Source organism: Zootoca vivipara, chromosome 6, assembly GCF_963506605.1.
Source record: "Zootoca vivipara chromosome 6, rZooViv1.1, whole genome shotgun sequence".
NCBI classification, from domain to species: Eukaryota; Metazoa; Chordata; class Lepidosauria; order Squamata; family Lacertidae; genus Zootoca; species Zootoca vivipara.
In genome coordinates, this window is record NC_083281.1 from 80,507,725 (window position 1) to 80,533,338 (window position 25,614).

The 25,614-nt window shown below is 47.0% G+C and overlaps 1 protein-coding gene across 1 annotated transcript in view; it reads right to left on the bottom strand.

The window, feature by feature from the left end:
• Nucleotides 1-8,500: 8,500 nt before the first annotated feature.
• The window catches only part of LOC118087295 (ATPase family AAA domain-containing protein 3), a 47,414-nt gene continuing 30,300 nt past the window's right edge, over nt 8,501-25,614 (bottom strand). Inside the window, exons 12-16 of the mRNA XM_035119820.2 lie at nt 24,695-24,746; nt 24,291-24,361; nt 17,429-17,596; nt 15,363-15,471; nt 8,501-9,042 (exon numbers count right to left, since the gene is read on the bottom strand). Coding sequence (XP_034975711.1) covers nt 8,875-9,042; nt 15,363-15,471; nt 17,429-17,596; nt 24,291-24,361; nt 24,695-24,746 — 568 coding nt within the window. The 3' untranslated portion in view covers nt 8,501-8,874. The remainder of the gene's footprint in view (nt 9,043-15,362; nt 15,472-17,428; nt 17,597-24,290; nt 24,362-24,694; nt 24,747-25,614) is intronic.

Sequence of the window (25,614 nt, forward strand, 5' to 3'; positions counted from 1 at the left end):
AACCTCGCCAGGCCATATTGGGAATGTTCTCTCTGTGCTGATTTGGGGAATTGGGGGGTTTTTTTGGGGGGGAGGGGAGCGGAAGACCCTGATCTGACAGAGAGTTGAGTGTGCTTAAGCCTTTGATTTGAGTGGCTTTACGTGTGCTCTGGCAAATGCTAATGACGGCTTTCCACCCGAGGGGTATTTGTACCTTACGTCCAAACTGTGTACAATCTGCGAACACAGATTGTACGAGTTGTGTACCCGTAGTTATTTGCACGTGGTGCTCAATGAGTGTACGGTCTGTGTGCCTGTGCTTACGGCTGTTGTATATCAATGCCCTCCAACAAGTGTACACACTCTTGCCATGAAGGGATGGAGGCTGCGTTAATGTACGAAATCTGAGGTTTGCCATGGAAGTAGGACTTGGGACTGGTTTCTGAGTTATTGGGTGTGGGGGTGACCAGTAAAGACTTTGGGAGGTCGCAGGATTGAAGCAGCGCAATAGGAAGAGCGAAAGGGGCTTGCTTTTGTTTTATTTTTCAAAGAAAATTATCCAATGGGTCTCTCTGCCTGGGGCTGTTTTGCTTCTGCAGAGTCCAACCTCTCATTCGTTGCATATTTCCGGAGATGCACCAATCAGGACTAGTGGGCTCATACATTTGATAAAAATAAATCTTCTCATTGCCTCAAAGTACCTGGTCTGCTGAAGAGAAACACCTGATAAGGGGAATGCCAAATAAATATTAAATATAACCCGGTGGCTGCTCTGGTTTAAGCACATTTAACTCTCGTCATCTAAATCGTGTGCCCGCTTTACTTGGAAGTAAGGTCCGTCCAGTACAAAGGACTTTCCGAGTGAAATCTGTTTGGTATCAGGGCCCCGCGCCAGAAACCCAATTCTCCACCCTTCTCACTTTCAAGTAGACATGGCAAAGAAAGGAGGGGAAAAGGCCACCGTTGTTATTATGATTTAAAATGTTGCAGGCTTTGTGTTTTGAAAAAAAAAAGAGAAGCTGCCCCCTTGTTAAATGTTACCAAAAAAAATTATAAGAGGGGAGGGGGTAAATTGGACAGACCCTCCTTCTGAAAAAATATTGACAATGTCTGTGATTATTGTTTGATTGCAATGTCTGTGATTAAAAGGAAAAACAAAACGAAACACGAGAAATCTACTGCCAAAGTTAACCCCATGAATCTGACAGTTCATTTGATTCGATGGTTGCTGTCAGAGAGCGAATTTGTGAATGTGTGTGTGATGTGGAAGGCTACTCCAAAGGTTTGGGGTTTTATCCAGGCCAGAGTTAGACCCATTGAAATGAATGGACCTATGTTAGCCATGCCCATTAATTCTGATCCATCTGCTCAGAGTAGAATTATATGCGGCCTGTTGCATAAAAGCTACATTTTTGTTTCGTCTCTTGATATCCTATATGTATATTTATTTATACATTATTACCAGAGGGGTATAGTGGTTAGTGTGTCGGGACTGTAACCTGGGGGACTGGGGTTCAAATCCTCCCGCTAAACTATGGACCTGATTGGGTGACCTCACAAGCCACAGTCTCTCTCAGCTTAGGCTACTTAACAGATTGCCACTGAATACAGTGGTTCCTCACAAGACGAACACCTTGGGCAACGGAAAAGCCGCAAGACGAAAGCGTTTTGCGATTTTTGTGAAGACTCGCAAAACGAAGTCGTCTATGGCCGTGCTTCACAAGATGAAGTACAGTAACCTCGCCACCCTGTGCTCCAGAGGCGGCCGCGACAGGAAGTGAAGAGCCTTAAAAACATCTGACCGTGGCGGGTGAGTCGGCGCCTTTTTTTGCGCTCCCCACATAGGAACGCATTAATTAAATTTCAATGCATTCCTATGGGAAACCGCGCTTTGCAAGACGAAATTATCGCAACACGAAATGACTCGTGGAACGAATTAATTTCGTCTTGTGAGGTACCACTGTATAGTTGTCAGGGAACAATGGCAAGGATGGGATTTTGCTGAGCAGTCGCCTTGGGGGGGGGGGAAGCTGGGAAAGGTTCGGATAGGGGAAAACAGATATCAAGGGGCTGGAACAACTCCTGTGAAGAAACCTTACAACATTTGAGGCTCTTCTGTTTAGAGAAAAGACGAGGGAAGGAGGGCCAGAGGGCAGATTTAGGGGTACAGGACTGGTTCTCCAGCACTGGGTTCTGAGTCTGAGCCGAGAGGGCACTGTGACAGTGATAAACAATGGAAGGTGGGGGGGGGGGGTGTTGCGCCAATTTTCTGGTGTTGCACAGGGCACACGGCTGGAATTTTAAAGCTCATTTTAAATGTCACTGAGAGGGCACGATAGAAGTTTGCAACATTATGTATGGCAAGGGTATCAATAAAAATATTGTTTATTTGTGTAGCTGAAGGCTTTACCCCCCCACCAAAAGAGAGACAGAGACATAAGACAAAATAAAACACGTTACAGAATAAAACACATTACACAATTAGAATATTTATTAAAACCAGACATTCTGTCAGATAAGGGCTTGTCCCTCTGAAACAAAATTCACTTTAACACCCCCACGAATCTTTCTCCTTAAAATTGCTGCTCTAGAGGTAAAACAGGCTGGCGCCATGGCTTGGAGAAAGTGAGAAGAGAAGTTCTTCTCCCTCTCTCCTAATGACAGAACTTGTGGAAATCTAGTGAAGCTGAAAGTTGGAAGATTCTGGTCAGATAAAGAAAGGACTTCTTCATGTAGCACATAGCTCAACCATGGAACTCGCTGCTGCAGGAGGGCCACCAACTTGGATGGTTTTAGAAGCAGATTAGATCAATTCATGGAGACGTAACACTTTCAAGGGCTGCCAGCCGCAATGGCCATGCTCTGCCTGGTCCATGGCGGGAGACAGCTATGCTTCTGAATACCAGTTGCTGGAAAATGCAGGTTGGGGAGAATGCAGTGGGGTTCAAGTTGTGCTTTGGGCTTTCCGACAGAGGCATCTGGTTGGCCACTGTAAGAACAGGATGCTGGACTAGATGGGCCACTGGCCTGATCCAGCAGGGCTTTCTTTTCTTTTCAGAGGGCCCTGCAGAAAAATGCTTCCTTCTCTGCTTCTGCAGGAGAGAGTTCCTTCGCCTTGGGCTGAATGCTACTTTCAGAGCAGCCCAGAAGTTAATTGCGACACACACACACACACACACACACACACAGCTTCAGCAACAGAAAGATGGAGAACACAAGGGGAGGGTGGAACAATAGGTTGGAAGGAGCAGGTGAGGACATGTCTGAAGACATCCTTCCCTCTTGGTTCGAACAGCACCCTCCTTGTTTTTTAAAAATAGTTGAGGGCCACATTCCCTACTGGGCAAGCTTCTGGGGGCCAAATGGTGGGAGGAGCTGGCCAGGTGTGTGTGTGTGTGGGGGGAAGCAGGTGAGAGTGCCTGTTCCTTGAGCACGGAAAAAGCATGCCTTCCCCTAAGATTTACTGCCCTTCGGTTTACATGATGGCAAGTGCTTCTGTATACACATCAATACATGCAAATGTTATGCAGATCTGTGCGGCTACCCTTCTCCAGATGCAGAAGCTGTGGAGGGAATGGGCAGGCGAAACCACCGCCAATTTGCCTGCTGCCATTCTTAGGAGATTTCAAGGTATCCGATTAGGCGATGGTGTTCTGGCTCCCTAGTGGCTGTGAGCTCTCCTTAATGGTGCTTGGAGAGGATCTTGGTTCCAACGACAGTCATAAAGAAGTACATATATTTTCATTCCGAAGGCAGCCTCAAAGGAACTGGCATTCCTCGAAGAGGATTAAGAAAACGGCCGTCACATTAAAAGTGCTCTGTGCCACTGATGCAACGAAGGCGAGGAGGGGATCAAAAAGGGGATGGTGGAAGGTGATTTCGGCAGGAGAGTCCTGATGGATCTAGTGCAACCCACCAGATTCTCTAAAGGGGAACACAGAAGCAGGATCTGAGCGCAAGAGCATGCTTCCCCACCTGTGGTTTCCAGCAACTGGTATTCAGAAACATACCGCCTCTGACTGTGCAGGAAGAACATAGGTTGGTGGCCATCACTGCCTCCTGTGGGAGTGAGTTCCATAGTTTAACTATGTGCTGCGTGAAGAAGTTGTTTCTTTCGAACATTCAGGCCTACAGAATCTGGAAGGGACTCCCAAGGGTCATCTAGCCCAACCCGCTGCAATGCAGGGATCACAATGCACATGGTCTCCCATCCAAACTGCAACCCCACCAGACCCTGCTTAGCTTTGCAAATGTGCTAGCAGTTTCATTGCTGCGCCACTAGGAGGTAGGTAAAAAGGTAAAGGACCCATGGACGGTTAAGTCCAGTCAAAGGCGACTATGGGGTTGCGGCGCTCATCTCGCTTTCACCCACAGATAGATTTTCGGGTCATATGGTCAGCTTGACCAAACCACTTCTGGCACAACGGGACACTGTGACGGAAACGCCGTTTACCTTCCCGCCGCAGCGGTGCCTATTTATCTACTTGCAGTGGCGTGCTTTAGAACTGCTAGGTTTGCAGGAGCTGGGACAGAGCAGCAGGAGCTCACGCCGTCGCGGGGATTCAAACCGCCCACCTTCTGATCGGCAAGCCCAAGAGGCTCAGTGGTTTAGACCACAGCACCACCCGCATCCCTGCTGCCACTAGGGGGATGCAGCTCCTGCAGTGAGCAGATGAGAAAACTCCAATGCTTTGAGCCCAGGGTTGAATGTGGCCCTGCAAACCTCTCCACCTGACTCCCTGGGCCACCCTCCATCTCCACAGGCCAGACCCCTCACCCAACCCGCAACACACTATTGCTTTTGCTTGGCAGCAAGGCATCCTTGAACAGCGATGCTTGGTTGGCAAGAGGTGTAGAACTTAATGGGCTGAGGTGGAGTATTAGTTTAAGGCACTAGATATTCAGAGGCTAGTGTCAGCAGCAGTGGCTCTTGAGTATGTGGAAAGTGCCATCTAAGTCCCCAATACGAGTAAAAGTTTTTCCTTTTGTGTATAAAAATCCCCTTAATAAGCCCACTTGTAAATTTATCCTGCCTCTGGTGGTGGTGTTCATCTCACGTCCAAATTCAAGCCTAGCCACGTTACTAAGAGGGTCGCAAAACCTCCTGAGGGAAGTGGGTGTTAGCGGCAATTCATGAGGCCGTCAAGACGCAGCCAGCTCTACTCCAGCATGATGACAGAATGGCAGGTGAGAAAGCAAGCAGGTAGCAGGCAGCCCAGGCAAGGCATTTCAAAGAGCGGTTTGCCAAACCACTCTCCGAAGTGCCTCCCCGCTTCCTTAAAAGATGTTTGAGAGAGTTGTGAAGGGAAAGGTGAGGTTTAAAGGGAGGTGGTCCCCCCCCCAAGGTGTAAAGGAAGGAATTGGCCAGGTGGAGGGGGGGACAGCAGGTGAGAGCCCCTACTCTGTGTGTAAGGATCTCTCTGACTGGTGTGTGGTTGAAACGTAGCCTATAATATTGAGGGTCACATCCATTGCTCCCCCCACTCCCCCCTGACTCCACCCACCACTGGAATGCGGACCCTGGAAGGTTGCCTATGATGGAATGTGGCCCCCAGGCCGAATACCTTTCAATTTTTTTTTTGCCTTCTCTGCTTACTAAAATATTGGGAGTCTACATTTTTGCCCAGCAAAGGCTGGCTCTTCCAGGCACTGAAGGATTGTAGCTTTAACATTCGTTCCCTCCAGTTTAGCTGGATCGGAAATCACCCAAGCGGGTCTATTTTCTTTTCCTTCTTGGATTCCATTTATTTATTTGTTTTAAATGGGGTGTGTGTGTGTGCTAAATTGACTACCAAATAAGCAGCCCCGGTAGCAGGATGGAAGCAGTCCAGCACTGGAGAGAGAAAGAACTCCTCTGAATCTGGACATGATGTGACTTTATGAGCTTGTAGAGAAAGCCTATTATAACTGTATTTCCTGCCAGCTGGTTGAATGCGGGGAAGAGGTGAGGGAAATGAGAATTATCCATCACAAGCAGTCACCACCAATACCAGCTCAATGTACCTTTGACATGGGATAGCATCACATCGTGGAGGCAGACTAATTGGTTCTCTTTCTCTCATGCCACCTCTCGGCCTTGCCATCAATCACAGGCTTGTATTTTGCTCGGGATAACGCTGGCAGGTATAAAAGACGGGCAATCTATTGCTGTAGCAGGTGCCAGGAAGCCAGAAACACAAAGCCAGGTCAACATAGGCCTATTTCTAGGGTGCCAAGAGACGCCTCGTTGGAGAGATGCCTGGTGCATTTTTTTTGGGGGGGGGGGCCTGAAAATATTATGACGGCCAGAGGAGCAAGACTCTGCGACGATGTCTCACCCCGAACAAGGTAGATGGTGCCAATGAGCTACTGAGCTAAGTTCAAGGGGCTGCGTTTGGTACACAGAGCCCTGAAAGTTAATCTCACCTTATCTTTCAATTTGATCACTACAGGTGAGAGCCTCGTACAGATACCATGGTATCAGGAGGTACATTCTGTATTATGTAGGAACTGGACCCACTCAGGCAGGAAGAACCAGCTGCACAAATAGAAGATGGGGAATACCTGGCTTGCCAGTAGTACATGCGAAAAGGATCTAGGGGTCTTAGTGGACCGTTAGCTTAACGTGAGTCAATAGTGTGATGCAGCAGCAAAAGAGGCTAATGCTATTCTAGGCTGCATCGACAGAAGTTTAGTGTCCCAATCAAGGGAAGTAATAGTGCCGCTCTATTCTGCCTTGGCCAGCCCACACCTGGAGTCCTGTGTCCAGTTCTGGGCTCCACAACTTAAGAAGGATGTTGACAATCTGGAACGTGTGCAGAGGAGGGTGACCGGAGATGAAAAAAGGTCTGGAAGCCAAGGAACAGTTGAGAGAGAAGTTGTTTGGCCTGGAGAAGACTTAAGACGATATGATAACCATTTTCAAATATCTGGCCTCATGGAAACCAGCTTGCAGTACCCAAACCAACGGATTCGAGTCACAAGAAAGGAGATTCTGACTAAACATTAGGAAGACAGTGGAACAGACTCCCACAAGAGGTGGTGAACTCTTCTTCCTTGGAGGTTTTTAAGCAGGGGTTGGATACATCTGTCATGTATGATCTAGTCAAGATCCCTTCTTAGAAAGTTAAGAGCCAGAACAGCAGGCTCTGTGCTAGAACTGGGATCAGTGCAGAAGGGAGTGGAACTTTTTTTTTTTAGTTTTTGTGATCATGCAAGAAAGGTGCCAAATGAGTCCTTTCCACTCGCCCGCTGCTGTCCTCCTCGCTTCTTTCCAGAGCTCCTGTCGAGGCCAATTTCCTCAGAGCTGTCCAGCATTTCTCAGCAAAGTAGCCAAAGCAGAGAACCCTGTCGCTTAGTGTAGTAGTCTAAAATCTGATGCCAGGTGTGCTTGGGAGGCAGAGAGGTAAGGAAGGTAAACATAAAGTGTTGCATGGCTTGTGCAGGAAGGAAGAAGCATGCTTTCCTCCCCCAGGAACTCAACTCCAAATTGAGAGGTAGCTGTTGTTTTCTCAACCTGCCCTGCAACGCATAAACAGCTGCCTATGAGGCTGTTAGTCCAGAGGGGAATGATTAGCTGCCCTCACAACAAAGGGACATGCCTGCAGCTTAAAGAAATCAATGCTAAGAGCCCTGCTAAAAGCTCCATTTAGGCCAGCATCTTCTTTTTCAGAGGCCAAGCAGATGCCTTTTGTTAAACCCAAAAGGACATGAGGGCAACCTTCTGTCATTTGCTAGCATTGAGGTACACTGCTTCTGAACCTGGCAGTTCCGTACAACCGTGACGCACAGTAAAGACTATGAATGATTACCTCTTTGAAAACCGTAATAGCCAGAGAGCCACTTCTAAGATAGCAACGGCAATACTGAGCTAGGTGGTCTGAATTGGTATGACAGCTTCAGAATACAAGCCACAGCTTTCATGCAGAAGAAAAAAAGGTCCCAGGTTCAATCCCCGGGATCTCCAGGTAGGTGCTGCCAGTCAGTGTAGGTAATGCTGAGCTACTTGGAACAAGCGTCTGACCCGGCAGAAGGTTGCTTCCTATGTTTTGGTGCTGCGATCCTAAAGTTTGGGGGGAGGGAGCTGTAAATCTGCGTGCAGAAGGCACCACATGGAATCACAAGGCCTCTAGGTAGGGCTGGAAAATCCTGCCACTTGTTGTAAATAAAACTGAACTAGATTAATTGTGTTGGTACTTTGGCTGGTCTGCACCCAGGCTAGAAAGCTAAGAACATTAAGAAAAGCCTTGCTAAATCAGGCCAGTGTCCCTTCTAGTCCAGCATTCTCACAGTGGCCGGCCAGATGCCCCAAATGGGAAGCTCTCATACAGGACACGAGCACAAGAGCTGATCTCCCCACTTGCGATTCTCAGCAACTGGCATTCAGAGGTATTTACTGCCTCCAACAGAGGAGGGAGAAATATAGCTGCCGTGGTTCCATGAATTTCCCCCAAGACTTTATCTACAATGAAAAGACTGATAAAAATAAAAATCTATTGAGCGAAAATGCCTTTTTTCCCCAAGCAGGATCTAACCAAGACTGGTTATGATGGTTCATGGGGGTCGTGTTCAGAAGAAACAAGATACGCAGAAGCACGAGGTGCTGAGGTGGGGTGCCATTTGGCAAAAGGAACTCTCTTTTTTTAATGTATTGGTTGATACACACACATACATGGTTATTCAAGGTGTCACCCTGAGGTATATATATATATAAAACCCCCGAGAAAGCAGACTCCAAAGCTTGGCCCTCCCTTTCACCAGCGCGACATTGTGTTCACTTCCGACATGATTCCAGGTGGACCACGGCTGCAAGGCGAGAGTCGGTTTTCCCAGCATCCTTTGCTCCACACGTCACAATGGTCTGTTGCGCCCTCCCTGTTCTCTTCTGTCCTTCCTTCTCCCGCCCCCAAAGCTTCCTCATAGGCCCTTCCCCATCGTGAGAGGCAACGGTTGGCTCTTGCCTGGCTCCACGCCTTCAGCTTTTAACCACTCCATCTTCTGCTTGTGTTGCTGAACGGCATCGGCCACCCGGGCGTCTATCATGGCTTCCGTGAGGACGCCGTCCTCGGAGGCATATGCTGCGGCCTGAAGAGGAGAAGGAGAGGGAAATAAACTTGGTTTGGTCATTCCTTGAATGGCATTGTGAGATGGGGGAAAAAAGGTTTCTGCATGGCATGGATAAATCCGTTCCTCGACCGCCCCGCTTTTAAGTGAGCCTCATTTCTGTCGCAGGATCCTTCACTGCTGACTTGGAAGGCTGCCATTCCCCCAGCAGAGAGCAGTGGGGTGGCCCTGCAGGCTTCTCAGTCTGGCCCTCGGATCTCTTCCCCAGGTCGCACCCCTCAATGGCCTAGCTTTTGAATGGTCCCTTGAATGTTCATGCCTCTCTAAAATGTGTCCTCGGGACTCTGAAAATGCCTCTTGCTTGCCTGGATGCCGGATGAAGAGAGGGGTTCGAGTTGTGCCGAAACCAGCCGCCCAGCGCACAAAGGCAAAATTCACATCCATTGCTCTGCCCACATTTCCCTCTGGCGCCTCCCGCCACTGGCATTTGGCCCTCAGGATGAAAACCACCCCCCACTCTGCTGCACACTAACAGCGAACTCCTTCTCAAGCGTATGGATCCTGGGGGAGATGAAACGCAAGTGCACACCCCAGAGCAAGAGGGAGAAGGTTTGGAGAAGTACAAATCAAAGAGAGCCTTAAAGGGTGGGAACCCCAGGGAAAATCCCATTGAGGTCTCTGTGCATTCATCGGGCTTGACATTCATACCAACTGTTGGGGGGGGGGAGGAAAAAAAATCTGAGAAAACTAGGGAGGAGGAATGGAATGGAATGGAGTAGCCTGGGAGAGGGAGGAGGAATGGAATGGAGTAGCCTGGGAGAGGGAGGAGGAATGGAATGGAGTAGCCTGGGAGAGGGAAGAAGAATGGAATGGAGTAGCCTGGGAGTGGGAGGAGGAATGGAATGGAGTAGCCTGGGAGAGGGAAGAAGAATGGAATGGAGTAGCCTGGGAGAGGGAGGAGGAATGGAATGGAGTAGCCTGGGAGAGGGAAGAATGGAATGGAGTAGCCCACGAGAGGGTATGGCCAGGGGGAACCTGGGCACTCTGCAATGCAACATTTTGTAGAATTCTACGTCTTAGTGACAGCCCAATGATGCTCGGGAGCCGCTGCCTTGAAAGAGCACTTCACAACGCAAGATGCCCAGGGCATGCAGCCACTGATGGCTTGGCATGCTCAAAGCTTGGCCAGGTGCCCGTCACTAATGGAGCTGCAAAATGGAGGTGCTCCCTGGCAAGACTGGGGGGGGGGCAGCTTCAGGAAAGATCCAGTGTTTGTGCAATGGGCGTCGAGTGCTTTCCCTTTGCTGTGGTTTGTTGTTTGTTATTTTTTTGCAGGGTGTGTGTGTGTGCACAAGGGTGCAACCTTCATCCCCCCCAGCCAGACCGCCTGCAAATTTTTATTGTGAAGACTCCAGCTGGGGCTGCTGTGCGATTCACGCTTGGCTGGTTCTCTCAATGACTTTCTAAAAATAGATTTGCCTGGGGCCCCGACTGTCAGGAAAGGAGTGGGAGAAAGCAGACGCCCCTTCCAGGAGGAGCTTTAATTCCTTGAAATTGAACACACCGGGCTCTTTCACCGTTTTTTAAGACACAAACATCTCACCACTCATCAGGCTGGACTTCTCCCTGAGACAAAAAGGCTCTGGGACTTCTTATCCTGTCATTTCCACACTCCCCTCCCTTCCACTTCTATCTTCCTAATAATGAGGGCTAGAAACTTAGAAACATCCAAAGCTGTGTTTTCAAGAAGCTGGGTTTTGTGTGGCACAAAGGAACTGTAGGAACACAGAACAATTGCCCTATTGGCTTTCAATTCCTCAACCACTGCCTCTTCCATGAGTAAAAGGTTGTAAAGTTTTCCCCAAAAGAACATCACTCTGCACTATGTGTGTGTGAGAGATATATTCTGCAATTGCAGAACATTTCGGCCTGCATGAAGTGTGCAAATTGAGCAGCAAGAAGCCTGTTGGATGAGGCCACCAGCTCATCTAGCCCAGTTCTCAGTGTGGCCAACTAGATACCAATGGGAAGACTGCAAGCAGGACCTGAGTGCAAAAGCAACTCTCCCCACTTGTGACTCTCGGTAATTGATATTCAGAAATATTGCCCATGGTGAAGGAAGAAGCAAAGTCAGCGTGGCAGGAGGGGAGAGCTGCTGCTCTGCTCGGGTCCTGCTTGTGGGTTTCCCATCAGTATCTGGTTGGACACTGTTGGAGAACAAGATGCTGGACAAATGCTTGCAAAATACTGCACAGAGCAGCTTTGTAATGGTGCAACTGTGAGGGCACGCGGCAGCTTTCTCAAGATGCGTTTGACGTGTGTCAAACGGTTCTAAATGGTTCTGAAATGTTTTAAATTACCTTTTTATTTTAAAATTGCATTGTTTGAACACTCTGAGCCTTCCCCGCACAGGGCTCCTCTGGGAGGGCGGGCGGAATAGAAAAAAAAGGAATCATAAATAAATCATACGAGATTTCCTGGTCTGGTTGACGCGTTGTGCAATGAAACAATGGTAACATCCAATGCACATTGTTGTCAGCCACCACCCCCACCCCCCCGAGGGTCCACAGCAGGGAACTGGCTCTGCTGTGCCACACATCCGTGTCTCTTCCAACCCTTTCCATGGGCCCGCTTTGACGGGCGGGCACAGTAGCCAATTAAGTCCTACTCGGAGCAGATCCACTGAAATCAACCTGGATTCGCCAAGTGCATCCGTTTCAATGGGTTGCCTCAAACGAAGCCCCTACTCAGAGCAGATAAGATTGAAATCAATGGACCCAAGGCTGTCACGCTCCTTCATTTCGTATGGGCTTACTCTGAGTAAGACTTAGTTGCCAAAGAACATAAACAGAAAAAGAACCTGCTGGATCAGGCCAAAATGTCCCACCTAATCCACTGTCGTGCTCTCAAAGTGGCTGAGATGCCTTTGGAAAACCTGCATAGAAAACTTCCATAGTTTAACCGGTAGGCTTGCCATATTTTGAAGAGCAAAAAAGAGGACACATCTGCCGACTTCTACTTTTAACTATGGATCGCTATGACGACTCTACACCCATGAAGAAGAGGACATGTCCTGTAAAAAGAGGACATACGGTAACCCTACTATGGGATGCATAGCTACATCGGTCTAGAGTAGGACTGAACTGTAGTCTGCCAGAGAGGTTTCCTAAGCCTGCAAAATGAGGTGGGGAGAGAGAATGCTGCAATGTGGATGGCGGTGAGGCAAACTAATTGAAAATACGAATTGGAGGTGAATTAAGCAGCAGTCGTTAGCAGCAATTAAGCCTCCTCCCCTTTGGGATTATACCGAAGGTGCTCTAACCAAGAGAAGGTTTGAGAAAATGCTTCATTAAATCGTTTGGCTCCAGGAGGCTGAAATCGTGGCTTTCACTGTCCTGAGGTGCTGGCTAAAAAAACAGGTTGTGAACTTTCATTTCTGGTTAGACTTTTGTCTTTTAAAGCACTGCAGTGCCCTTCCCTCCCTGCCCCAAGGCTATCGGAAACAGACCAAGGCAGGCAGGCAGGCAGGCAGGCAGGCAGGCAGGCAGGCAGGCAGAGAGAGAGAGAGAGAGAGAGAGAGAGAGAGACTGAGGCAGGGGAAGGAATTCTAAAACACCTTCCACGAGGCATCCACTTGCGTCAAGGCTGTTTGAAGGATGCGCAAAGCCGCACCTGGCTCGCCACAGCTGCTGCTTGTCAAGATCAGGAAACGCAAGCACGCTCACAAGGAGGGAAAGGGACTTGGGAAGGTGACAAACTCACTCTGCGCTACCCAATCACGTCACAAGCTGGCGGGCGTCAATGTCCAGCGTTCTCAGAAGAGGCAAAGAACAGCCTTGATTCCCCCCCCCCTAAATTCAATCCCTACCTAGCCCCAGGATGAAGGACTGGGGGAACCTGTGGCCCTGCAGATGTGCCTGGATCCAACAGGTGGGGATGATGGGCTTCATAGTCCCTCAATGTCTGGAGGACTTAGGCTCCCCAATCCAGCACCCTATGGGTTTGGGTTAAGCCCAAATTTCAGGGGTTGATTTCCCCCCCTATGGATTAAGGGTCCCCTCCCCTCAAAAAGTGCCACGGTGCTCAGGTTCTGCTTCTGGGGGGCTTGGCTACTGTAAGAACAGGATGCAGGATGAAATGGGCCTTTGGTCTGATCCAGCGGGACTCATCTTAGGTTCTTAAGGGGTGCCCCAAAATTCTATATACAGGTATATAATTGCCACAGTTCCTGACGATGGCTGCTTGTCCCCCCCCCCCCCCCCGAGGATAACTCTGCCAGTGCTGCTGCCAGTGACACCCCCATTGCCGGCAAGCATTCCTGTCACCACACAAGAAACCCTTCGTGAGCTCCCCGCCACCACCAATAGTGCCCCATTCTCCCCATTGTGAATGGGGTGATGAATTTGGGAGGGATTTCATCTCAGCACTAGCCAGCTCTGTGTGTTGCAATTCCATAGAAGCGCACAGGAAACTGCACAAAATTGCAGTTATGAAGAGATTCGGCTCTTTTTTTCTTTTCAAAACTACATTCACAGTCCTTGTGACTGCTTGAAAGCATGTGAAATCTCACAAGTGCTCTCTCTTTCTCTCTCTCGCAATGTAACATAATGTTACACTGGGTATAGAAATGAACTTGTAGAAAATCTCAGATCTCTCTCCTATTCAAAAGCAGTCCTTACGGCTGCAAAGTTTTGCTTGAAAGCGTGTGAAATCTCACAAGCTCTGTGCATATCTGCGGAATGGCTGGTGTTTGACCCCGTCAACACAAGCGGTTATTTAGAAACAAATTTGCCCCGGGAGAATGCTGAATATTCTAGTGTCATGTCTTATTTACTGAAGTTGAAGCTTGCCGTTTTATTAATGTATTTTTCAAAATTAATTCTACAGTTTTATCTGGCCCACACTGTCCTCTTTTTTTTGCTGATATTTCGTAATTGTTATAAACCACTTAATATTTTAAAAATCTCTAAGCGACCTACAACATAGAGCACACAAATTATACCATCAACTCGAAAGCACAACCTGTCTAACCTACCTCACAGGGTCGTTGTGGGGATTAAATGAGAGGGGAGAACCACCTTGAACTCCTTGGACAAAAAAAGGCAGGATATGAATAGTAGTTTAGTTTCAGGTTTGCAGGTACCTCTCCCTGTGCAGTCTAGAGATAATATGTTCGGGTACATTGGTATCCCCGTCATTATATCCATGTTGAATTTTTTGTTATTGTTTACTTGCCCCTGTGGTTCCATAATAATTTGCAAACTAATAAAAAACATTGAAAATAAATATAGCTATACACAAACCCCTCTCTCACATGTCTCAAGGCCAGAGTAAAAAAGGTGCTGTCTTCAGCATACGACAAGAGGATGGGAGATGGAGTTTTCAGGAGGCATTACGCAACCCGAGGCTCTTTGGAAGAAGGAGTCAATGGGCAATTTTATTGCGGCTGCCTTAATCGGCCCCAAGGGGCTGGATGCGCCAAGGCAGTGTTTTCTTTCTTTTTTTAAAAAAGACCAAGTGAAGCTTGCGCACAGCAAATTTGCAAGCTTGTGCACCTTACAGAACTCTCAAAGAGAAAACCTGCAGTATTTTGGATGAGGTGTGGCAGCACCAGCCCTGCCTAAGGCTTGCCTTGTTTTTCAAAACGTATTTATAAACCACATGGAATGTTTTCATCAGTTCTTACCGGGGGTTCTACAGGCACCAGGCGAAAAACGTTACTCTTCAACCAGGCCTTTTGCTGCTTAACACCCGATACCCTTTTAAATGTGTTGTAGGAGGGGGTGGGTGGAGGTTATGGGTTTGTTTTTGTTTTGATCAAGTGTTTTTTTTCACATTGTGTTTTTTTCTGCTGTGAGCCACCCGGAGATCTACGAGTGAAGGGTGGTATACAAATTTAATAAACAGCAAAATAAAATAAATAAATACTCCGTCTCTAGTCTCCCTCCAGGCAGCAAGAGTTAGCAATGACAAAAAAGCAAAGCTGCCTGGAAGCCGGTCTCTGTGCTAAGCCCATTCCTGTGTTGAATCCATGCATTTACTGCAATTATATTCTGCTTTTCCTCCAAGGTCAAGGCAGCGAACCCAGCTCTCCCCACTCCATTCCGTCATCACAATGATTCTGCGAAGTGGGCTACCAGAAGCAATTTCCCCTGATCCCAGGTGTATGCGGGGTTATGGTTATAGGGAAGAAAGAGCATGTTCAGCAACATCGCAACATCTAGAGGGCCAAAGGTTCCCCAGTGCTGAGCTCAGCCAGTGCTAGCTGAAACCAAGCAGACTGGTCGGAGCAGGCAGGACTGCGTCGAAGGACCGGCTCTTTCCTAGGATGCTGGGCTTACCTGCCAGGCCACGGCGAGCTGAGAGATCTCTCGGCCAGACATGCCTTCGGCCAGCTTGGCGATCTCTGAACATTTCTTCCCATAGTCAAACTGGGCGAGCTTCAGGCGCCTGGACAAGAAAAAGCACACCATTTAACATCAACACTGCCATGTTATACGGCATTTATTGCAAGCTGCTGGGAAACACTGTAGGTAGGGTCTAAGGCAGCGTTTCCCAAAAGGGTATCCAGCTGTTTTTGGACTACAACTCCCATCATCCTTAGCTAGCTGGACCAATGGTCAGGGATGATAGGAATTGTAGTCCAAAAACAGCTGGAGACCAAAGTTTGGAAAACCCCAGTCTAAGGTTTATAAGTTGTATTCAACTACGTACCCATCAAAAGAGTTCACCTGCTGAAATTAATGGGCATAAATTAAATCACTTTGATTAATTTATGAAAGCACTCTTGAGTAGGGCCAGTGTTGGATGCAACCCTTTATCCAGTAAATGATTATATTATTTGCTAGCCAGTGTAGCAGTTCGGTTAGGACCCACGTTCAAACCCCTGCTCAGTCTGTGACGACTTGGCTCGTCATTCCCTCCAGCTGAATTTACGGGGAACTCTATTTTATGATATTGCTTTTCGATACAGGACAGACAAAAGTAAGTCTTCTTCATGCAGCACATAGTTAGAACAATGGAATTCACTCCCACAAGAGGCTATAACTACCCAGAGAGGGACGGTTGATGCAAAGCCGACTCCGGCCCCGTACAAATGAAAACCTGCCTGGCTAGACCAAGCGACTGCAAGAGACGAGCTTGACAAGGCAACCCCTCCTCCCACTCCTGCGGGATCTTGAATGAAGCGGACCGGAAAAGGTTTAAGGAAGATGCGCTCCCTGTCGCAAGAGATCTTTGCCCGATACAGGGGGAATCCTCTTGTCAATTCTGCTTCCGCTATTCAGTTGCAAACGATGACAAGTGACTCATGTTCTCAACAGCTTTCGTAACCCAAAAAGGATATATTTGGGAGCAGCAGGGCCCAGTAGTAACATTAACCTACCTTCAAAGCTAGGCCTGTGACAAAATGCTGCTGTGCAGCCCCGTTCTTAAGCATCCACTGCTGTCGTTCCCTTTTGCTCACCTACCCTGTCCTGACTTCATGCCAATACAGTGATTCCTCTAGTTATGAACTTATTTCATTCTGGAGGTCCGTTCTTAACCTGAAACTGTTCTTAACTAGAGGCGTGCTTTCGCTAATGGGGCCTCTTGCTGTCGCTGTGCCTCCAGCACACGATTTCCGTTCTCATCCTGGGGCAAAGTTCTCAACTCAAGGTAGCGGAGTTTGTAACCTGAGGCGTTTGTAACTCGAGGTACCACTGTACAGGATTCTGGTGCAGTGCTACAGAGCCTATAGATATACCGTATATTCCGGCGTATAAGACGACTGGACGTATAAGACGACCCCCAACTTTTCCAGTTAAAATATAGAGTTTGGGATATACTCGCCGTATTAAGAAATACGACCCGGCATATTAAGACGCCCCCCCCGACTTTTGAGAAGATTTTCCTGGGTTAAAAAGTAGTCTTATACGCAGGAATATACAGTATGTATACATACAGTGGTACCTCTACTTAGGAATAACTCTACTTACGAATGTTTCTACTTACGAACGGAGCTCCGTCCGCCATCTTGGATGCGGTTTAGATAGGATTTTTTCTACTTACGAATTTTTAGATAGGGTTGCTTCGACTTACGATTTTTTTCTCCCAATGCATTCCTATGGGATTCGACTTACAATTTTTTTCGACTTACGAATGTGCGTTCAGAACGCATTAAATTTGTAAGTAGAGGTACCACTGTATATATACAGATCCTATGTGTGTGTGTGTGTGTGTGTGTGTGTGTGTGTATTTTTCTGTCTATAAGACGCCCCCTATTTTGGGGGACTCAGATTTAAGAAAATTGGGGGGATGTATCTGTGTATAAGACACTCCCTAATTTTTGACATTATTTTAAAGGGAAAAAACCTAGTCTTATACACAGAAAAATATGGTAATTAATTAAATATATATATATACTGACTGCTTTCCCTCAGTGGCTGGCTTCAGGACGTGCTTGTCAAAATACATCCGGACCAGACGCTCTCTTTCTTCCAGCTCTGGCAGCTTAAAATTAACCATTTCGTCTATCCGGTCATTGATGGCCCAGTCAAACTGCTCCGGTTGGTTGCTGGCTAAGACGAGCATGAACCTGGGGAGAGGAGAGGAGAACCATCATTTTTTCCCTCTCTTATAAAGCAAGGCAGTTCTATTGGGATTCCCCCTCCACATAGAATCATAGAATTGGAAGAGACCACAAGGGCCATCCAGTCCAACCCCCTGCCAAGCAGGAAATACCATCAAAGCATTCTTGACATATGGCTGTCAAGCCTGCGCTTAAAGACCTCCAAAGAAGGAGACGCCACCACACTCCTTGGCAGCAAATTCCACTGTCGAACAGCTCTTACTGTTAGGAAGTTATTCCTAATGTTTAGGTGGAAGCTTCTTTCTTGTAGTTTCCACTTCAGAGTTGTGCACGCAGGGAGGGTGGGGATACTTCGAGGGAATGTACCGGTGATCAAGTGCGCATTCCCCAAACGCCATAAAACCATTCAATTCTCATTCGTTCAATGCAGAAACACACACATTGTGTGTGTGTGTGTGTGTGTGTGTGTGTGTGTGTGTGTGTAGGCTTGTATCCAGTGCCAGCCCTACTCAGATGAGACCCACTGAAGTTCACAAACTTAGGTCCACTGATTTCAATGGGACAGCCATAAAAATGCCAGGCTGTTGTCAGGATGCAATTCATGTGGCTGCAGCGAACTGCTTTGGGAAGTGCCTGTCGCCTCGATTATACAAGGCTGCAGGAAGGTCTAGCAGAGGGTTTGAGGTGCTTCCAAAAACTGCTCTCAGAAGCACCTCCCCCAACCCCCTTTAATGGGCAGTCCCTAATAAATGCATATACACACAAACATACCCTCCTCCCACTGCAGAAAGCTTTGGCAGCACACTAATGCAAATCAAACCAAATTTCTCCCTCATTCTTAACCACCACATTCCGCTTCTCTGCAGAATCAAAGTATTTTTATTTATTTCATAAAATTTATAAACTACTTGCTGGTAAAAAAAACACCCCAAAACCTAATTCAAACACTACCATACCCTTTGTCACGTAATTACAAAACTGATAACAACACAAATCAGGCGAAATACTTGCATACAGTCACACCTTGGGTTGCGCACGCTGCGGGTTGTGCGTTTTCGGGTTGCGGACTGTGCCGAACCCGGGAGTACCGGAATGGGTTACTTCCGGGTTTCGGCGCTCATGCATGCGCAGAAGCACAAAATGACATCATGCACATGCGCGGAAGTGCTGAATCACGGCATGCGCGCGCGCAGACACGGCGCTGCGGGTTGCGAACGTGCCTCTTGCACAGATCACGTTCGCAACCAGAAGTATGACTGTACAAGGAACGCTAGAATCCTTAAAAGCATATTCACGTGGAACACTACAAGACTGATATGAGAATTCCACACCGTGGATATTGTCAGTAGAAAAACTGAATAGATGAATCTGCTGGACTTTAATTTCTCATAATATGTTTCTTTTATATGACAAGTTGGTCTATAGAACCATATCTTTTGATATGGTATGTTGAATCGCATTTAAAAATAATTTATATAGTCACATACAGCCTGTTACGTTGTTTGTGTTGTCATCAGATAAAAACACACACACCCTCAAAGTGGTTTACAAAAAACAAAACAAAAAACACACACAGAATGAGTGTATGCTGGTAAAGCTTAAAAGCAACAATCCTGTGCCTATCTACTCATTATTTTATATCCCATGGGTCTCACCCTCTTCTGCCTCTTGCCCTTTTGCTTCACAGCCAGCGCCTGCCGCCTCTCTTCTGCCCGCAACCCCCTCCAGGCCGCTCTCTTGCCGACTGACAATAAGCCCGGATTTAATGGCGCATTATGATTTGAATCAGCCTGTTTTCCTAATGGGCGCTGGCGGCGACACTCTGGCCATCTGTTCAGAGCTGGGCCCTGCTGGGGTCAGCGGGGGAGAAAAGACCGGGGTGGGGGGAGCCACCACCTTCACATTCATTCGGAAACTGGCTACTTTTCTAGATTGCCCCATGCCTGGCTTGCGGCTACGCAGCCCTGACGAGATCCCAGAGGGACAGACACAATGACCCGAAGCCCTAAATGCTTTCCAAAGACAATGACAAAAAAGGGGGCAATTTCTTACCTGTTACCGTATATTTCCGTGTATAACGCGACCCCATGTATAAGATGACCCCTACTTTGGGGAGCCCCAAATTAAGAAATCAGTATTTTAAAGTTGTTCAGCTATTGGAGGAAATTGCCCAAAATCGCTTTTTCTTTGTTTTTTTGAAAATCACCAAAAAAAGTTGTTCCGGCACTCAAGTGACTCAGGAAATGCCAGAAGCTGCCAGCTCACCCAAGACTTACCATATAAATCCGCATACAAGACGCCCCCCCCCCATTTTTTTACTTTAAAAATGGGGGGGCATTGTTTTGTACATGGAAAAATACGGTATTTAAATAGAATCCTTTTAACATGTACAATATTTAGCAGAACATTTCCGATCATGACAATAAACCCCAGAAGGTATTTATTTAGTTCAGGGGTAGGGATTTTTTTTTCCAGCCTGAGGGCCACATTCCCCTCTGGGCAACATTGTGGGGGCCACATAACAGGGCTGGGCAAGGGCAGAGCCAAAAGTTGGTGGAGCCATGGACTTGACCCTTCCCGATGCATCCAGCTAAGTTCTACTCAGAGCAGACAAAATTAATATTTCTGTTAGTCATATGCATTAGCTTCAAGAGATCACTTGGAGTGGGAGAGAACTAACTCATTTTTCTCTATATTCACACACAAACAAGTAAGGCAAGCAAGAAGCATTATTACAGTTCAAAGGCAGCTCTGTTAAGTTTTTATTTCTCCTCCTTTCATTTCAATGGATTTAACCTGACAAACATCTCCTTCTCTTCTGCCTCTTGGTTTTAAAGTTTTTATAGTGATACCTTATTTTACAAAGCCATATTATATGGCGTATAAACTGCATTATACTGATTTACTGTAAATTTTGTTCCATTTAATCTGTGGCAGGATGACCACAAATATAGCTTGGCTTATAAGGTAAGGTAAGGTAAAGGGACCCCTGACCATTAGGTCCAGTCGTGTCCGACTCTGGGGTTGCGCGCTCATCTCGCATTATTGGCCGAGGGAGCCGGTGTACAACTTCCAGGTCATGTGGCCAGCATGACAAAGCCGCTTCTTGCGAACCAGAGCAGCACATGGAAACGCCGTTTACCTTCCCGCTGTTGTTGTTGTTTAGTCGTTTAGTCGTTTCCGACTCTTCGTGACCCCATGGACCATAGCACGCCAGGCACTCCTGTCTTGCACTGCCTCCCGCAGTTTGTAGTGGTCCCTATTTATCTACTTGCACTTTGAGGTGCTTTCGAACTGCTAGGTGGGCAGGAGCTGGGACTGAGCAACGGGAGCTCACCTCATCGCAGGGATTCGAACCGCCGACTTTCTGATCAGCGAGCCCTAGGCTCTGTGGTTTAACCCACAGCGCCACCTGCATCCCTTATAAGCCAAGCTATACAAATATAGCTTGGCTTATCCAGCGGCCAATAAATAAATAGTTTATTAGGGACGTGCACATTTGGTACAAACTGCAAACCTCCTCCCTTTCCCCTCCCAACCAAAATAAGCAGAAATCTGTAGTATTATTATTTCATGTTTCCAGCCTAAGGCAAAGTATAAGAGCAAGAAAACTATTTAGACTGTCCTGGAGCTGTTTCGCTTCACATTTAGCACACTCCTAGCGCTGGCCCTGAAATGAAAGAACCTCAGAGTGGCTGGTTTGAATTGCAGGTACCAGGAGGGCCGTGGATTCAAATCCCCGTGCAGGGCTGAGGAAGACCCTGACCACAAACTCTTATCGAGAGATGCTGCCTATCAACATAGACTGGCTTTCTCCAACTCTAGATGACACCAGACTACAATTCCCATCATCCTTGACCGTTGGTCATGCTGGCTGGGGCTGATGGGAGTTGGAGTCCAACAACATCTGCAGAGGAAAGGACAATACTGAGCTAGATGGGCCATGCCTGACTCGGGCGGCGTATACAAACATATATTTAAAGCACAGGACTCCCAACCTCAAAGAACCCTGGGAATGGTAGTTTATACCTCACAGAGCTACAATTCCCAGCACCCTTAACAAACTACAGTTCCCAGGATCCTTGGGGGTGGGGAATGTCATATGCTTTAAATCAGGCATCCCCAAACTTCGGCCCTCCAGATGTTTTGGACTACAATTCCCATCTTCCCCGACCACTGGTCCTGTTAGCTAGGGATCATGGGAGTTGTAGGCCAAAACATCTGGAGGGCCGCAGTTTGGGGATGGCTGCTTTAAATACATGGTGTGTACACAAGCCTGTCTGATGCAACTTCGTATGCTATTATTTTTCTGACCCAAACTCTCCATCATGTTTAAAATTCATATAGGTTCCCCAGACCACCTCAGATTCACTCCTCAAGCGAAAGGAAAAAGGCAGAGAGCAAAACGAAAACAGGAATTACAGGGGCCAAGAGGTGGTTTAGCCAAACTTCTGGGAAGCGGGTGGCGCTGTGGTCTAAACCACTGAGCTCCTTGGGCTTGCCGATTGGTAGGTCGGCGGTTCGATGGAGTGAGCTCCCATTGCTCTGCCCCAGCTTCTGCCAACCTAGCAGTTCGAAAGCATGCCAGTGCAAGTAGATAAATAGGCAGCGCTACAGTGGGAAGGTAAATGGCGTTACTCTGCGCTCTGGCTTCCGTCATAGTGTTCTGTTGCACCAGAAGCAGTTTAGTCATGCTGGCCACATGACCCGGAAAGCTGTCTGTGGGCAAACGCTGGCTCCCCCGGAATGAAAGCGAGATGAGCGCCACGACCCCATAGTCGCCTTTCACTGGACTTAACCGTCCAGGGGTCCTTTACCTTTTTACCTTAACCAAACTTCACAAGCACAAAAAAAGCTTGAGTGAGAGGCATCTCCCATTTGAGCTTTTGAGGGGACTCTGAATAGGAGAACTGGCAGGCATTTTGGAAGAGGGCAAGAGGGCAGCCATCTTGGACCCAACCAGTTGCTCTTGGAAACAGTAACTCTGAATGTCCAGGATTCGGCATTCCTGAAGGGTTTGCTAGAAGCGTAAAATTGGCTACTTAAAAGCACACATTTTCCTGACAGAAGGCAGAATTGCCAGTTAACTGTCTCCCGGGGGGCTCATTATTGGTGGACTCGCATATGTTACTGGGGTGTTGAGTGACTGGAGTCAATTCCTTACAGGCTCTGAAGAACACTGTTTTTTAAGAGGGAACCCAGAACTATTCCCTAAATGAAGATATGCACCAATCAAATTTGCTTTTTTGTTTTGGTGGCCGGGGGGGGGGGAGTAGAACCGTCAAAACAGGATAACTAGAGTGAGGCCAAATGTATAATTAGACAGGCCTGCAGGCAATAAGGAATTCTGCAGTGGGAAGCAACGCTGAGATAACATCCCATTTCATCATTTATTTATTTTAAAACGAAATGGGTTAGCTATGCCCAGAGAAGGCTCAGAATCCAAGAGTAATGCATATGTCTATGGTATGGGGGAACCTTTTTCAGCCTGAGGGCCAGATTCCATTCTTGAAAACCTTCCAGGGGCCACATGGGCAGAGCCAGAGGCAAAAGTGGGTGGAGCAAGTAATGTGAATTTTACTTTTGTGTAGTACGTTAGTTTCTACAAACATACGTTGTCAAGCACCACTCTATAGCCACAATCCAGGCAGGCAACAACACTCAAGGAGGGTGAAAAGTATAGATTGGCTGAGCACCAAGGGCCTGGAGGGCCACATTTTCCCCTGCTCCCCATGCCTTAGGTCCCCAATCCCTACCATGTTTAGGCTCATAGAATCCGAGTTGGAAGGGTCCCCAAGGGTCATCTAGTCCAACCCCCTAAAATGCAGGAATCTCAGCTAAAGCATCCATGACTGATGGCCGTTCAACCTCTGCTTTAAAACCTCCAAGGAAGGAGAGTCCACAACCTCCCGAGGGAGACTATTACTGCTCTTACTGTCAGAATGTTTAGTCGGAATCTCCTTTCTTGTAACCTGAAGCCATGGGTTTGAGTCCTACCCTCCAGAGCAGGGTAGGACGAATGAATAAACTTCCATTTATTTATTTCTATTTCTCAAGATTTATATACCTCTTGATTTTTTCATAAAACCTCAAAGCAGGTTACAAAAAGAATTAAATTATTAGCAAAAAATAAATGAAATGTTAAAAACAACTACCATATTTTCCCATGTATAAGACTAGTTCCCCCCTAAAAAAATGTCAAAAATTAGGGGGTGTCAGGCCATCCCCCCCCCATTTTCTTAAATCTGAGTCATCCCAAAATAGTGGGCGTCTTATAGACGGAAAAATATGGCAAGTAAAACACGAGAAAAAGAAAAGAATTTAATCTCAACAAGAAGCTAAAACCCTGATTAAATACACGTGTCAACGTTCTATGTGTCTGGGGAGGTTCGCCTAAACAAGAATGCTTTTAGTAGGGGGCAGAAAGAGTACAGTGAAGGTGCCTGCCTGATGTCAATAGGCAGGGAGTTCCAAAGATAATCCATTTCTTATCTTACAAATGCTTAACTGGTACTGTATTATGTGGCACCAATCAAAGTGGTTGAGTGGCTATATATGGAAGGTAAGACGACCTTGCAAGTCAGTGGGTCTAATCTGAGTAGGACAAATGTTGGACACAACCCAAAGAGTCTGTTTCATCTTCTGTACGACACACCTTCAGATATTGGAAGATGGCTCTAATGTTTCCCCTGAATCTTACTTGTTGCTGTGCTGCCCTGTCCTGTGCAGGAAGGCATTCAACGTGGCTCGTAGGTCTTCGCTGATTTTTTCCTGCAAGGAGGACGAAATCGCAATTAAATTAACCATGCATTAAAATATAAAAATACAGAAAACACATACTCCTTCAGTTGGTTATTATCAAGTATTTATAACCTGCTTTTCACGGAATATTCCACAATCCCAAGCAGGGAATAACGAAACTAACTAAATGTGTGTGTGTGGTTTTTTTTTGTATAGTCATATTTTAATTATTTTATTTCGTGGTCCCCCACTCTACGATTGCGAAACATTCCACGAAAAGCAGTTTATAAATACTTGGTAAAAGCTAAACGATTGCATGCGTACAGCATGCAAGAGAAAGAGAAGGGAGTGTGAAGTACTTGCCGTCGACCTCTTCCGCAGGAACGCATCAGCTTCGTCCACAAACAACAAGAGGCTGTTAAAGAAAATGAAAAACCTGGGTGAGCTTGGCAGGAGCAGTGGGTCAAGGAAAGGACCTCCCTGCCCATGGGCCCACCATGCTTGCAGAGTTGGGCCATCACCAATCCAAAGTTCACCCAAGACGCTTTGGTGTAAAAAATATAACAAATATGGGATTGTGCCTAACCAAGACCTCCTCGGAGCGTGCCCACCGGTGCACCTAAGTTAGACAGGTTCATTCATTTCAAGGCATCTGCTCAGAGTCGATTTTTGTGCCATTTATTGTTTTTGGGTTGTGGCCAACGTTAGTTAGTCCTACTCAGAGTAGGCCCTTTAAAATTTAATGCGCATGAGTAACTTAGGTCCGCTAATTTCCATGGGTCAGCTCTGAGGACTGCATGGAAGCCTTCCGATTTTTATCCATGATACGGTCTAAGAGAGAATTTTGCTTTCTTGTCCGTTATGCTGCTTTAAAGGCACATTATATACGCAAGCTTCATCTGTTAAGGTTCTGTTCCGATATTGTGCAATTTTTTAATTTGATGCTTTAAACTGGGTTGTCGACAGCTTTTGAGATTAAATAACAACAGCAGCAGCAGCAGCAGCAACAACAACAATGCACGGAAACAATTCAAATAAATAAAGTGACTACAACAGGACTACAACAATTCCCCTCATCAGCGTCTGCCAGCGTGGCCAAACAGGCATAGATGATGGGAGTTGTAGTCCAAAACCAACTTGTCCAGCATGTCCAATGGTCAGGTGTGAACTAGACTGAACAAACCATGGATATGAGGCAGTTTTTATTTGTTCCTATGCTCCTTGGCATACAAACCACAATGCTTTTTTTATGTGTGTGCTTTGTTAAAGACTCCTTAAGGATG